Source organism: Camarhynchus parvulus, chromosome 6, assembly GCF_901933205.1.
Source record: "Camarhynchus parvulus chromosome 6, STF_HiC, whole genome shotgun sequence".
NCBI lineage: Eukaryota > Metazoa > Chordata > Aves > Passeriformes > Thraupidae > Camarhynchus > Camarhynchus parvulus.
The window spans coordinates 2,917,142-2,932,683 of NC_044576.1; the positions used below are offsets into that span (position 1 = coordinate 2,917,142).

Genomic DNA, 15,542 nt, shown 5'->3' on the forward strand with positions numbered 1-15,542 from the left:
AGCCAGGCTTGGGTTGCTTTTCTTGCTGTTGTGGGATCGCCGGCGGCGCTGCCCGGGCTGTGTGAGTTATCACCCTCACGTCAAACCACTTTCTCTTGACAGAGGTTCCTTAAAGCTTTAACTGCGCTGAATGGCCCCAGCTGTGTTTGATGTGCAGTTTGTGTCGGAAAACCTTTAGGGTGAATTTGAGTTAATGTACTGCTCGGAGCACAGAAATGCCTGATGTTTATCACGACGTGATTTATATGTTCTGTACTTGCCTGTAGTTTAATGAGCTGCTTGGGAAAGATGGTAAACCTGGCTGTGTTTAGTGGGGTCTGGGCGGGTGGGCAGGTCAAACCAGGCAGGATTTTTAAAGGTTTCTCCTTTAGAATCCTCATTGCCAGCTGGGGCTTGAGTTAAAGGCCTGGCTTATCTTTAATTCCTTTATTCAGCTGTTGACCATTTTCCTCCTCCTGACTTTTTTTGGCTCAGTCTGAGCTGCATTTCCTGAGGTCGATATGTGTGAGCACTGCAGGGCATGACTGCCAGGAGGGAAATTGGGTGCAGCACCAAGTTGTGATCTTTATTATGTTTCTTTCTCGTTTTTAGAACAGGCCCCAGCTGAGAAATACTTCCCTGTGTTCCCTGTGACCCCTTGACCTGCAAACTGGGAGCAAATACACTACAGGTGAGGATGGTGTTGCTGAGTACTGGGCTGTGCAACTCCCTGCTCTCAGGTGCTTTAACTGCTGAGTTCATCATTTGGCTGATTAATATACCTTGTGTAGAATTATTCTTGTCCTGGAGCGTTCTCTTAGGGTTTCTCTCAAAGCTGTAGGAGAATGAGTTGCCTTTTTTTGCAGTGTGCAAACTTGTGCTGACTTTCCTGGTGCAGGAGCTTGGGCACACTGAGCCCTGGAAAAAGTTTTTCTGCCTGGAGCTTTCTGTCAAGCCAACCTCAGCTGTTCCACCACTTTCATAAAATGTAAAAAAAACTCTCAACATCAAAAAAAACCTGAAGTGGTCACTAAAAATGTGTTTGAACAGTGAATCTTAAGCTCATGTAACCTCTCTTTATGTCCTTGTGGAAGTGGCTTGTTCTCCCCATGCCCCGTTTCCTGCAGCAACCTTTGTGGTATTCCCTCATGCTTCCTGGACCAGGGAAGCTGAAATGCCATGCCCTGGAGGACAAGGAATGATGGGCCTTGATTCCATCACTACTGTCTGCCTGCTGGGGACACTCTGGGGTGCCCTGTGTGTCACTGGAGGCTGTGTCACTTCTCCCTGCAGGTTCCTGGGTAAGCTCCTGGAAGAGTTTGAGGAGAGATGATCCAGTTTTCCTTGCTGATCATTTGAAGCAGCATCTCAGAAATGTTAATTTTTTTCAGGTGATAAGTGAGGGAGCCATCAGCTTGTTTAGGTCTGGACTGTGGCAATAACCATTTTTATTTTCTTGAACAAAAGAAGTTCTGTAGCAATCATATTATTGTTATAAAAACACATTGTTTCATGATGTTGCAGTTGCTGCAGTAACATGTCCTGAAGTGAGCTGGGATATGGAAATACTTGGTTTTTTCTTCCCAAGGTCCCAGTTGACATGTTGGGGCTCAATATTTTAGCTCAGCTCAGGGGGGCTGAGGATGCTTGGGTACAACAATAAAAATAACTTTAATTATATAATTCCAGGTGCTGTGATTTCCTGTTGGGACATTGAAGGGGTGCCAGAGAAAAAGTGTCCTGGTGTAGATGTGACTTCAGGGGGATGATGTTGTTTGGGATAATTTAGCAGGAAGCAGTTACCCAGGATCTTTGGGTGTTGTACACCTTTGAGATTAATATTGCCTTTCTTTTTTAAACTGAATTGTTGTAAGAAGAGTGTGGTGTAAATGGTGTGGCTCCCTCTTAAACACAGAATCATGGAAAGGCTGTTAACAATCATCCAGTGCCACCCTTACCAGGGCCAGGGACACCTTCCACTGTTCCAGGCTGCTCCCAGCCCTGTCCAGCCTGGCCTTGGGCACTGCCAGGGATCCAGGGGCAGCCCCAGCTGCTCTGGGCACCCTGTGCCAGGGCCTGCCCACCCTGCCAGGGAACAATTCCTGCCCAATATCCCATCCAGCCCTGCCCTCTGGCAGTGGGAACCCCTTCTCCCTTGTCCTTTTGCTCCATGTCCTTGTCCAAAATAATTTTCCATCTCTTTTGTTGGTACTGAAAGGCTGAGGATGAATATTTATCTTTAGGGTGATGCATTTGACACTTCAAGGAAAAAATACACAGACTCCTAGCAGAAAGTGAGTAGAGCCTGAGGCACTTTGTCTCCCTAAGCACACACCATCCAAAGCCTGTGGCAGCCTCACCTCTTAGTTTTAGATTTAAGATACTTTAAAAGAGAAAAACCAGACTGTTAGATCATGAATTGTTTTACTGGGGCTTCTGCACTTACCTGAATAGTCCTTGGGTAGTAAATTCTGGGTTCTGTTTGTCTGCTGCCCTGTCTGTGAGTACAGTGACTTGTTTATCCCCAGAGACACTTGCCATGGAGTTTGCTCCTGTAAATTCTGCATTTCACCTCTCCTGAGAGCAGCTTTTCATTGTAGTCCCACTGTGTGAGGAGCTCCTGGGCTGTGGCTGTGGGGCAGGACAAGGCTGGAAGAACCAAAGCACTGATGGTTGTAACTGGGAATTTGTTCTGAGCCTAGCACAAGGTTTGGCTTGGGGATTTTTTCTGGGTGTCCAAGTCTTTCAAGCTAAAATTCCTAGTTGTTTCTTGTCACTATGATATTTTCTGAAAAATCTTTTTGCCAGGGTTTCTTCTCCTGGGAAGCTGAGAGGCCTCAGAAAAGAATGAAAACAATGATTATCCAATTGTTTGGGAATGTAGCCTAGAAATCATTTACCAACAGGTGCATCTTTGATTGGTTCCATGTGAATTGTTTTTAATTAATGACCAATCACCATCAACTGTGTCAGACTCGGAGGAGTCAGTCATGAGCTCTCATTATCATTCTTGTTTAGCCTTCTAAAGTATCCTTTCTCTTTCTTTAGTATAGTTCTTAGTATAGCATTTCTTTTAATATAAGATCATAAAATAATAAATCAACATTCTGGGAACATAAAGTCAAATTCTCATCTCTCACCTCATCCTGAAGACCTCACAACACCACAGTTTCTCTTACTTCAGCTCTGTGACGTGGAATCTGAGATCCTCATGTAGACAACAAGAAAGAAGGTCATGGTGTGAGACAAGAGAAGTTGCAGCTGACCCGTGCTTGAAACATGAGCCCGGGGAATCCGTGTGGCTGCAGAATTCATGGCCTGTCTGTGATGCAGACAAAGCTCCTGTGCTGCCACACACCAGCCCCAGTGTCTATATGGACCAGCTGTGTTCTGTACCACCACTTGAATCTCTGTGTTTTCTTTTGTTTGGTGCAAACTTCCCAGCTCGGGCATTTTTGCTTCAGGAGCTAGAAGAGCAGTGGGGTTTTTGTCACAAAAATCTCAGTTGTGATACAGACCTACAGTACCTAAGGTGTGCTGCCTGCCTGCCTTGGATAGAGCCAAGTGTTTGCTGCTGGCTTTTTCCTGCTGAGACTGAGCCCTCAGGCTGTGTTCTAAAAGCACAAGGCACAAGCCTGGCTTATCCACGTTCTCTTCTCTCTGAAGCTCAAGCTAATCCAACAATGTGTTGCTGGAAAAGCAGCTGCAGTGATTCAGACATGCTTTTCCTTTCTGGGGGGAAAGCAATGCTGTACTCTTCTCCTGATTTCCCAAATGATCTCCATCTGGTAGATGAAACACAGGTGCTGTGAATTTTTTTATTTGTTTCAGTAAGTTTTTTATTTAAAATTTCTTTGTATAGAAAAGAAAGCCACCAAAGCATGACTCTTTGGCCAGGAAGAAACATTTTCTTGAAGGTGTGGCTGTAGATGATGTTTCTGTTTAAAAGGCAACTTCAGCCAAGGAGAAATTACCACATTGTGATATTCAGGTTCTTGGGGGGTTCACAAATCTTTTTCTTCTTGTCACAGAGGAGTTCAGACTTCACCATATCAAATTCTGAGACAATTCACTGTCTGTCACCCTTCAAAAAACCTTTGTCTCTTTCTGGAGCGGGAATTGTATCTGCAGGTAACTCAAACCTGCCACCTTGTCAGCCTAGGGAGGCTTTTGCTTTGTTCTAAATTTTTCTCTTCCAGAATTAATTTTTCATGTTTATCCATTAGGAGTTAACACTGGTTTTCTTAGAGTCCAATGAGCCATAAAAATTTCTTAAATTGGACTACTCTGAGATACTTTTTGTTTCTTGTGAGGTACATGCAGGTGGATGACTGTTGAATGGAGCTTCAAGGAGAGTCTCTCTATTCTGTGGAAAAGTTAGGAATTCTCAGGGAAATCATGCCCTGTGCAAGGCAAGTTAAATGAGTCAGGCCCTTAAGCAGATGCATTCCTGCTGCCTGTAACTTTTTCTAGGAAAAGGCAGCCATGTAATGTTTTCTACCCTTCTGCCAACAGTTCTTTGATGATCCTTTGCTCCACAAGTCAGTGTGGAAATACCTGTGCTCTGGTGCACCTGCTGCAGTGGCTGGTTTGCAAAGGCAGCTTGATTATTTGAGAATAGCAACTGGAAAAAGAAAATTTCACACTTGTGAGTAGGGTAGAAGTAGCTCATGAAGCAGGATTGTTATCCTCAATAAGGGGTGAGAAGATTTTACAGCTCTTCTAAATTCCCTCTGACATCTCTGGAGGTGTTTTTAGGGAGCTTTGCATGGCTGGGCTTTACTGTAACGTTTTCTAGGTAGAAAAGCTGAAGGGATGTGCTGCATTTTGAGTGGAGGAAGGGAAGGGAAGCTTGAACCAGGAAAAAGCAGCATTTGGCATTTGTTTCTGTGCAAGTTTATAGCTGCCTCCTAGAAACCTGCAGTGCATTGCTGGAGTCTGACAGTCTGAAGTAGCAAGGAAATGGTGTGGCCTTGCTGGAGGAGCTATTTTCAGTGCTGCTGCAACAGATGGGCCCAGTTTACTCTGTTTGGATACACTCATTTTTCATTTCTGTCTCCAAAGCTGTGCTTTGGGGTGGCTGCATCCATCCACTCTCAGATCCTCTGGCCATTCAGCTCACAGGTGGAATTTGGGGTTGCTCTTGAGTTTGCAGAGTTTCTTCTGCCAGTTTAGTGGCACCAGAATCTTTCCCCAGGATGTAAACACTCCTGTCTCCCTTTCAAGGGAAGCTCAAGCCAGCTACTGTCCCAAATCCTTATAAATAATCCAGCTGCAATTTCTAAAAATGCTTTACTAAAGCTAAATCTAAAAGCTTGTGTGTTTGCAATGCGTCATCTTTTCTCCTTAGCCCCCAAAATTGGCAGAATAAAGCAGCTCATGAGGGGAGGATGTCACTGATCATCCCTGAGCCATGGCTGGGTGTAGTTACAGAGCTGTGGAGTTGGGGATTGGTCATTTCCAGGGCTGAGGATTTTAGGAAGAGGTGGAACTTTACTGCAGTGCCAGTTAAAAAGAAAATGCTGGGCTGTGGCTGAGGTTTCTGCATTGATTGATACTTGGTAGACTCTACATCAATTTGAATCGTGCTCTGAAACAAATGTGGTTCCTCTCCAGCAAAATTAATGTGATCAAATATTGCCCCAATCTCCTACCTGAGGACAAATTACTTTTGCTGCTAGATTTCATTTTCCCAAAACTGATTTATGTGTCTTGGTAGGCTAATAACTTCAGTAAGGTGTGAAATCCTTTCTCTCAAAATTGTGCTCGGTAAGCTGAAAACTTGGAGGGGAAAAGAGCAGGAGCTGTTGGGTCTGCCTGGAAATGGGGGAAGGAGGGGATCCAGGTGTTTCATTAGCTGGAATGCACCTCCTGGCACCCCTTCAGGAGTTATTCTTATACAAATTTCATGGAATAACAGAATGGTTCCCATTGGAAAGGACCTTTAAGTCCATCCAGTGCCATCCCTGCCATGGACAGGGGCACCTTCCCCTGTCCCAGGCTGCTCCCAGCCCCATCCAGCCTGGCCTTGGGCACTGCCAGGGATCCAGGGGCAGCCCCAGCTGCTCTGGGAAGGAGAAGTCATAACTGATTTTGGTGGAGGCAGGTTGAAGCTGTGAGGTTTATGAATCTCAGTGTTAATGGTGCAACTTCTCTCCTGATTGCTTCACTCTTTCCCTTGCATATTGACTTTTCCTTTCCATTGGATTTGTTGGGCTTTTTTCACCATTTTAATTTTTCCTTCTCCTCTTCCCAATCCTCTCAAGAAGATGGATTCAGGAGAGCTGGGAGCTGTTACCCTCACTCCTCTGCTGTTGGCTCTGGCTTCAATGAGCAGGGCTGAGGGATAATTGACAGTCAAGGGCTGAGATGGGAACAGGTGAGGAATTTTCCTATAGCATCTGTTGGGTCAGGATGTCTTGATGTGCTCTGGCAACGTCAAACTTGGCTTTTTAACAAACACACAGCTCCAGAAAGCTCTTTGAGTTCTTAGTGACTCCATCTCAGACAGTCTCTGCAGGAGTTTTTATGCCTAAATAGTGCCTCCTAAATACAATTCTTTTTTCCAGAAGATCTTCCTGCATAGCAGTATATTTAAATTTACAATTGACATTCTGCACTAATTCATGGGCTTACCATGTCCTAGTAAAATTGTTCAAATAAGTGCCTGTGACCCCTTCTCTGATGAAAAATTAAATACCCATTGGCTTATTGAATTACTGTTCTCCCTCTCACATGCTTTTTGAGGTCAGCTTTGACATCAAAATGCTGCTTCAAGTGTTTTATCTGCTCTGGATCCCCAAGAATCTACAGAAAGTTCAGTGCTGGGGGGTACCAAGTGTGGGAGGTCCCTTTTCCACAGGCTGAGCTGCTTAGTGCTTTCAGTCTTGGAATCATGAGCTAATTAGGGAGCTGGAAAAACAGGAGCAAGTCTTTTTGTTCTCTCCTTTTGGTATTTGAAAAAGGATGCAAGAGGTGGGATCTTCCAATTCTCACCTGCACTGGAAAAATCTAGGGTTTGGAAAGGCCAGGGCTGGACAGCTTATCTCAATTTCCTTGGAGAGCAGATTGGCAGCCAGAGGGTCATTGTTTGGGGAAATCAAATACCCACATCTAGCCAGAACTGATGTAACTGTTGAAATAATGTTGCATTTCTTCTTTTCACCCAACCTGCATGGTCTCAGTTTGAATGAACCCTGTTTTGGGTTGGAAGTGGTGTTTTCCTACTGGGTTTGAGGTTCTCTGTTGACTCTTCTGCCTAAACAAAACCACCTATGAATTATGGCACAAATAAAAGTAGATGGGTCATTCTGTTCTGGAAAAAAAGCCCCAAATGTTTCATTTGTCCAAGGGTATTGGTTCAACCTCTGGAAGTAACTGCAGAGCTGTTCTGAGCAAGAATTTAAAGTAAGCTTGGCTTATCTCTTGGAAACATAAATACAGTTTACAGATTTCCTTGTAGCTGTAGTGCTAGAGCATCATGATAACTCCAAAATAATGAAAATAAGCAAACATAAAATGTGTTTGTTGTTTTTTTTCCTTTCCCTCTGGGCTGCTTTGTTGTATCCTATTAAAAAAATCTTTTATTATAGTAAATCATTCAGGAATTGGGATTGTTTCTTATTGTAAGCTGTAATCACATCAGTTGATGGGAGTTTTATACTTGATCTCAGTTTTATTCCTTGCCCTACTGCAAACTGTGGTGTTGAATTTTTTGTTGCTGCACAGGACAAGATGCTTATTTTTAATCTTTTAAAAAGTGAGCATCAGCTTTCTCAAGTGATCTTGACTTCAGTGCCTGGAGTTGTGAACCAAATATACCAAATATCATGGCACTTCTGATTTAAAAAAAGAAAATTGTGAGAGATTGTAGAAATTGCAGATGGAAAATTCCGCTTCCAGAGGGATTTTTTTAATTGCTCTGAGATAAGGATGCTCTTTATTTTGGGGTGATTGTGAGAATTGGCTGCTTTAGCTCTCTCAGGCAGTTGCTACCAAGTGAACACTCTGGGTAAACATCCCAGCAGAATCAAGGATGGAGCTTGCTTGGACAAGGCAGATAATTTAGTGTTTCTTAAGGCTCAGGCAGAGTAAACATTTATGCAGTACTAAAGCCAACAGTCAGAAATGTTGTAAAAAATCTCTTCAAGCTCCCAAGTAAACGCTGTGGGGCTTAATTTTCATTTTGGTTGATTAAATGATACTGGCAATATTTCCCTTACCCAATACATGCTAGGAATATAAAGCTGGAATTAGGATGGGGAACCCTAGAAAGGGCAGGGATAGCTCCTTGGGGGAAGGAACACATGCAGATTTTCCTCTGCATATGGAAGAGAAATTCATCCCTGGAGACCAAATGGGAACATCAGGTTTGTGTAGAGTGGAAATAATTTTAAATTTGAAATCACAGTTGTTTTTCATAAGCATCTCGTTGTTGTTCAGAGCTGGAGAGGATTGGAGGATCAGTACTGTTAGCTGCCTGCATTCTGTTAACATTTGAATTTTAAACCTGTTTATTTGAAAAGGAGTAAGCCAAGCCATAATGCCAATTTTAATAGGAGCACAGATGAATAGCAAATGGATGCTGTTTGGATGGATTCACTGTGAGCACTGAAATTTGTGGTGTTTGCCCCTAAACCAGGGTGGGAATGGACAGGCAACCTGTGGCTTTGCCACCTCCACCATCTCTTGTGCTCCATCCCACTTCCCTTGTCCCAGGACTGGACAAAAGTCTTAATCTGCTAGGAAAACCCACTGTTAAGAGATTTATTAACGATTTTTCATTGCTTTTTTACTGTGCCATGAAGTCTTCAGGGCCTTTTCCTTCACCTCTTGCCTTAAAGACACTGAGCTCCAGCCCTCAGAATTATCTGCTGAATATTTGATGTGTCTTCCCTGCCTCCTCCTCTGTTCCCATCCCAAATTCTGCATCCCTCCACTGTGGAACCCTGACCTGCAGCAAGTGGGAATGGCCTAACACACCACACACCTGGGAGCTGTTTGCACAGACAGGTCCCAGGATCCTCCTTTTTGGAAGTGAATGGTTTAGCAGAATGCTGTGGTGGCATCCTGTGTTGCTGAAGCAAATAGAAAACAGCAGTTGTGGCTTTATTTTTGTATTCTGTGGTTATTCACTGCCTGGGAATATATGAGTAGAATGGCAAGAATGGGGAATAAAAGGAAAAATTAGGTTGCTGCTCCTCTGCTCTGCGGTTTTTTGGGAATTCCTTTACCATTCTGTTCCCAATTTTAAGGCTGACCTTGTGAATGAAAAAATTGCATTTGCCTCAGAAACGAAACCTTTATTACACAAGAGCACGCAGCAAATTTTCTTTTCAAAGGCAGTCTTTACCCTGTGCCTTCAGTCCTTTGAGCCACCAAAATTGCTTTGCCTCCTGCAGCTGGTGTGTGATGAGGTGGTGTTTCTGTGGTTCCTTTTTCTCTGTTGTAATTATGTTTAGATTTGTAGCTCTGCTTTCCCATTTGTCTCTGTTCTGTTGGACATGTAATGGGGTATGGATTGTATTTTATAAGTTTTGACACTTTGAAACTTGCCCTGTATTTACAGTTGCATATAAATGCTCCAGACTAGCTAAAAAAAAGGGATTTAAGAACAGTAGGGTTTTCTTAGGAAAATTTAAATGCCTGGGTTGGGTTTTGTTTGATAGGTTTGGTTGTTATTTGGCTAAATTTGCCTTTTAAAATCCAGCTGTGACTTTGCTTCTGGCCAAATGTCTCTTACTTGCTGTGGTTGCTTATCAGGTCTACTGCCATATTCCATGCCTTGGAAATTGAGAGATGGGCTGCAGATATTTCATGGAATTATGGAATGGTTGGGGTTGGTAGGGACCTTTAAGATCATCCAGTTCCAACCCCTTGCAGGGCAGGGACACTTTCACTAAACCAGGTTGCTCCCAGACTCATGCAGGCTGGCCTTGAACATTTGCAGGGATGTGGAGTCCACAGTGTGGAAAACACCAATCACTTGTTTTTAAAATTTTCAAAGTTTAATGATAATAAAATGGTCATAAAAATAGCAATATAATAAGAGTAATAATAATTTGGACAATTTGGATTAGGACAATAGGAGACAATAAAAACAAAGAGTTACAGACAGTCCAGGTACCTTTTTCTGGGCAAAATAATCCCGAAAAAGGCCCCACGTTAACAGAGGATTAACCCTTAAAAGCAGCAGCCTGTTGCATATTCCTACACCTCTTACATGATGCATAAATTCCATTCAAACACAGGATTCTGTCTGGGCAGTGTCAGCTTCTTCCTCTGAATCCTGACGGCATCTTCAGGGCTGAGCAGGCAGGAAGAACTCGATAATGGAGCAATAAATTCTCTTTCTCTGAAAGATTTGGGTGTCCTGTGGCTGCTGTCTGGTGCAAGTCCTTTCTTTAAGAAAGTATCTTACATAGCATAGTTTCTATGTTAACATTATGTTATAACCTAAAACTATATTTAAACACACTACTAAAAAATTAATACAGCATAACTTTCTAACATAACACATATAATATTCATTTTAATATTGTGAAAAGCCAATCATAAAATATGCATTTTTCACACACAGCTTCTGTGGGAAGATGAGGTTTCCTCTTGATGAGGGTTTTGGAGAAAAGGCTGAGGAGTTGGAATAACTCTGATAAGCAGCTGGATGTGACAGCCAGGTGTGTGCCAATACCTAACACTCACAAGTATTTAATCCATTTATTAAGCAGATTATGTGCCTCTTTCAGGACAGGTAACAAACACCCATGAGTTATTCTGTGAAACGTTCCCTGGTTTAGGCCAGGCAGCACTTGGAAGCTCTGTTGTGTGCTAAAGCAGCGCTCTCGTTCCGCAGGATGTTCCGGCTGCGCTTGCTGCCCGCGGCCGCGGGGCTGGCGGCGGTGGCGCGGCGTTCCCATGGCACAGCCCTGCGCCCCGGCACCCGGCGTAGGCTCCTGGTGGCGGCTTTCCTCGGCACCTCTGCGGCCACAGCGAGTGCCAGATTCCTCTGGCAGAGGTAATACATGCATTGCTAATGTATTTCCTGCCCCTGGTAAGTAGCTGTGGTGCTCCTGCTTGTCCTGCTGCTGCATGGAAGGAAGGTTGGTGAGGGGCTGGGAACACAAACCCTGTGAGGAACCCCTGAGGGAGCTGGGGGTGCTCAGCCTGGAGAAAAGGAGACTCAGGGCTGCCCCCATCACTCTCTACAGCTCCTGAAAGGTGGCTGTGCTCAGGTGGGTTTGGGCTCTTTCTCCAGGCAGCACTGACACAACCAGAGGACACAGCCTCAAGCTGCACCAAGGGAAATATAGGTTGGATATTAGGAAAAAGATTTTCACAGAAAGGGTGATAAAGATCTGGAATGGTCTGCCCGGGGAGGTGGTGGAGTCACCATCCTTGGATGTGTTTAAAAACAGCCTGGATGTGGCACTGGGTGCCAGGGTTGAGTTGAGGTTTTAGGGCTGGGTTGGACTCGATGATCTTTAAGGTCCCTTCCAGCCCAGAGATTCTGTGAGTGGCTGGGGGTGATTCCCTGAGTGATTCTGTGGTGGCTGGGGGTGATTCCCTGAGTGGTTCTGCGATGGCTGGGGGTGATTCCCTGAGTGATTCTGTGAATGGCTGGGGGTGATTCCCTGAGTGATTCTGCGAATGGCTGGGGGTGATTCCCTGAGTGATTCTGGGAATGGCTGGGGGTGATTCCCTGAGTGATTCTGCGAATGGCTGGGGGTGATTCCCTGAGTGATTCTGCGAATGGCTGGGGGTGATTCCCTGAGTGATTCTGCGAATGGCTGGGGGTGATTCCCTGAGTGATTCTGTGGGTGGCTGGGGGTGATTCCCTGAGGAGCTGCTTTGCTGCTGGCAGTGCTCAGGGATGCAGCAGAGCTGGGGTGAGGCGTGGTCTCACACGGACTCTTTGATGTGGTTTCTTGCCTCGTTTCCTCCCTGCCGGGTGGTTTGTGGTGGTGTGAAGAGAGAAACCTTCACTTTCACAACTGCTGTTTGAAACAGTACATCTGGGCAGGGTTTGCTCCTCTCTTTTTTTGTGTGGTCTGCTGGCTGCTTGATGTATAAAATGCAGCAGAGAAGTAGAAGAGGACAATCTGTCTTTCGGTGGACAGGTAGCAGCACACAGGATTTACGTGCATTTTCAGGGTCAGAGCCTTAGGACACCTCATGATTTCTGAGACTCAAAGCTCTTTCCTGTACCTGAGGTGAAAGGGGTGTTTGGGCTTTCCTGAGGTGACTCTCACTGAGCCCTGGGGCTGTGCCATGTCTGAAGTAGAACAGGGACTCCCTTCTCTTCCCTCAGCGTGGCACCAGCACTGTCCCTCAAGCACATGACTGCAATTAGAGTCTAAAAATAAAGTATTTGCTGAAAGCCTGTGTTCTTTTCATTCTGATACTCAGGTGTTTTGTTGCTGGTTTCCTCCTCACCTGTGGCTGGAAGGCTTTAGTTTTAATGCACTGGGAGAAATGTGATGGGAATGGTTCTGGCTGTTCCTTAGAGCTGTCAAAGCTGGCTCTGTGCTAAGAGGAGCTGCTCAGTGGAGGAAGAACACTGTGATCCAGCACAGTGTCATTTTGTGCTGCATTTTGGTAATGATCTGCACTGATGCAGTCAGTGCCTCTGAGGGAATGGCCAGGATAACTCCCCTTTTCCACCAGGGAAGAGAGTGGGGTTTTTCCACTTCAAACCTTATCCCCAACATGATCAGAGGGTCAGTAGGACACCATGTCCTATGTAAAGCTGTCCCAGAGACATGGAGTTAATATCTCCTTTTTGTAGCAGGTTCCTCTGCTTTTCAAACCAGCTACATTTTCAGTGCTGGTGTTGCTTTTATCAGGAGGATGGTGCCTGTGCTATGTGGAGTGCTGGGTCAGGGAGGGATTTTTGGCTCCTGGAATACTTTGCTGTTCCTTGGAGGCCTTTGAGCACCTTCCTCAGCTGAGAGCACTGATAGAAATCAGTCAGTGAGCCACAGCTCTCATCAGTCTGGAGAGGCTGACTTGCTGTTATTACTTGTTTTGCCTTTCCTTGCTCTATCTCCTTCATCTTTTATACATTTATAAAGCACCAAATAGAATTGTACAGACTTTCAAGTATTCCTTTCCTATCTGAGCCATGAAATAAATCCTCAACGTCAGCACTGTAAAATAAAAGTGCACCCAAGCTTACAATATTAATTAAGTTCCTTGGCACAAAGCTGCTGAATTAAACAAGGAACAAAACTGATATGTTTGATGTAGAAAATTTTTCACACTGACATCTGTGGAAGTTTTAAATGGACTTTCAAGTGGGCATTTTAGCCTTGTTTAAAGAAATAAGAGATGAAGTGTAAATTTCCTTTGTCTTTCTGAAAATGGATATTAGGTGATCAGTAGAGTTTAAGTATGAGAGCAGGTGAGTACAGAATGTTTGTAGTGACATCCTCAGTTACTCAGGCAGGTGTGTCCTGAGTTAGCACAGGAAGTAGCAGTAAGTATAATTAATTAGTACTAAGAGATAAATATGTAAATATTTCTTTACAGTTAAGGCATGGAAGATGTACCAGGCCAGATCAAGAAGCAGTTGGAAAATTTAAGTTTCTTGGGCTACATTAGTAGAAGATGATGATGGTGGTGTGAAGAAAGACAGGAATTCCCAGGTGCAGTCTGAACCCAGTGTATTTCAGGTGGATTCTGCAGGGTGTGCTCTGACAGCAGCAGGAGCCAGTGCTGGGGTAAGGAAGCTCACACAAAGGTAGAAAAGAAATCAAGGAGTGAAAAGAGATGTATGGAAAAATCCTCTGGTTGTGTGATGCAAGGCAGACTTCATTGTGTCTTCCTAAGATGGGAGATGGGTTGGTGGGTTCTTTGTTTGGTCCACTGCAGGTAAGTGTTGGTCTTGTTGCCTTCCCTGCCCTCTGGGAAGTCCTGCTGCCTGCTTTTGGGGAATGAATCTCCTCTAAATTATTATCCAACAGGAGTAGCTCATGCTGCTCAGTTTTCCTGTGGCAGGGAATACTTAAGCAGTGCAAATAGCTGAGCTTAGAAGACTAATGAAGTTTACCCTTTCTCAGCAATAACTTAAACTCTGAGGATTTCCAGCTGGCAAGAGAAGCAATTAAGTATCTGGGCATTGGCATAATGAACTGAATTAATTGAAATTAATCTTGGTGCAGTCATTGGCTACTCTAAATGAGGCACTAATATATGAGAAGTACTAAATCTCAGTTTGTGGCAAGCTTAATGGTTGTAAAAAATATTCTGTTACTGATCCTGGTGTAAAATTTGTACCTTCTAGTTCCTGACACCCATTTGGAGTGTTAGGAAATGGCTGCAGATCTGTTCTTCATGTCACAACCCTTCTTGGCTGAATCTGTGGGCCTCTGAAAGCCCTTAAATTGGCATTTTGGTGCTGAAGCTTGTTAATCAGTCTAACACTGAGTGAAGGAAGGGAGCAAAGGTACCTTTGGGGGCACAGTATGACCTTTGTAAGTAGAGTCTTACCAGTGCTCTTCCTGACAGACTGAAAATACTTAGGTAATGATCCTTTTCTTATCCTTCTGTGAATAAATTAGTGGTAAGAGTAAGGGTAAGACACCTGTGTTGCTCTGGAAATTGCTGCCTCAGACATGGACCTTGCTGGAGCCAGTCCAGAGAAGGCCAAGGAGCTGCTCCCAGGGCTGGAGCCCCTCTGCTCTGGAGGGGCTGGGAGAGCTGGGGGTGCTCACCTGGAGAGGAGAGGGATTGGGGTGGGGAACTTGGAGCCCTTCCAGTGCCTAACAGGGCTCTAGGAGAGCTGGAGAGGGACTGGGGACAAGGGGGAATGGCTTCCCACTGCCAGAGGGCAGGATTAGTTTAGATATTGGCAAAGAATTGTTCTCTGTGAGGGTGGGGAGGCCCTGGCACAGGGTGCCCAGAGCAGCTGTGGCTGCCTGGATGTGTCCTAGGCCAGGCTGGACAGGGCTTGGAGCAATCTGAGCTAGTGGGAGGTGTCCCTGCCCATGGCAGGGGGTGGCACTGGAGGGGCTTTAAGGTTCCTTCCAAATCAAACTGTTTTGGGATTCTATAACTCTGTTTAAGAATGCACTGATTTTTTGCACCAGTGCCCCAGGGGCTTTAGAGTAGTTTGCTTTGAATACATTTTTAATGGGAGAATTGCTGGAAATATCTTATGCCAGCTGAAACAGAGACTTCAAAAATCTCTCTTGTAGTAAAACAAAGGAAACCACATAAATCATAGTCAAGAGGGAAGAAACCTAGTTTTATAGCTGTAGATGTGTCAGGTACAACTTAACCTAATGTATGGGAGAAAAGATGAAAAATTGGAGGTATTATTCATGTTTATTTTTAGAGCCCTCATGTGCTTACATGTCAGGGGGATGGAGCGAGCTGATCTTTAAGGTCCCTTCCAACACAAACCATTTTGTGATTTTATGCTTTTTTAATTCTTTGTGAGAGGTGACACACTCAAGAGACTCTCCTTGGGATTGCTGTGCTGAGGGCTTTTTTCCTAAGACTTCAAGGCACATTGGTCTGGGAGTGGTGTCTTGAAAGAGCTCTGTGTTCTCTCCAGTGGCTTT

The 15,542-nt window shown here is 44.6% G+C and overlaps 1 protein-coding gene across 5 annotated transcripts in view; it reads left to right on the plus strand.

Moving 5' to 3' along the window:
- Window positions 1–15,542, plus strand: part of MICU1 (mitochondrial calcium uptake 1) — a 91,233-nt gene that overhangs the window by 975 nt on the left and 74,716 nt on the right. For 4 of the 5 annotated variants that reach the window (XM_030951003.1, XM_030951004.1, XM_030951005.1 and 1 more), the window contains exons 2-3: window positions 592–670; window positions 10,832–10,993. In XM_030951003.1, coding sequence (XP_030806863.1) covers window positions 10,833–10,993 — 161 coding nt within the window. In that variant the 5' untranslated portion in view covers window positions 592–670; window position 10,832. The remainder of the gene's footprint in view (window positions 1–591; window positions 671–10,831; window positions 10,994–15,542) is intronic. The other variant, XM_030951007.1, reaches the window with a different exon arrangement.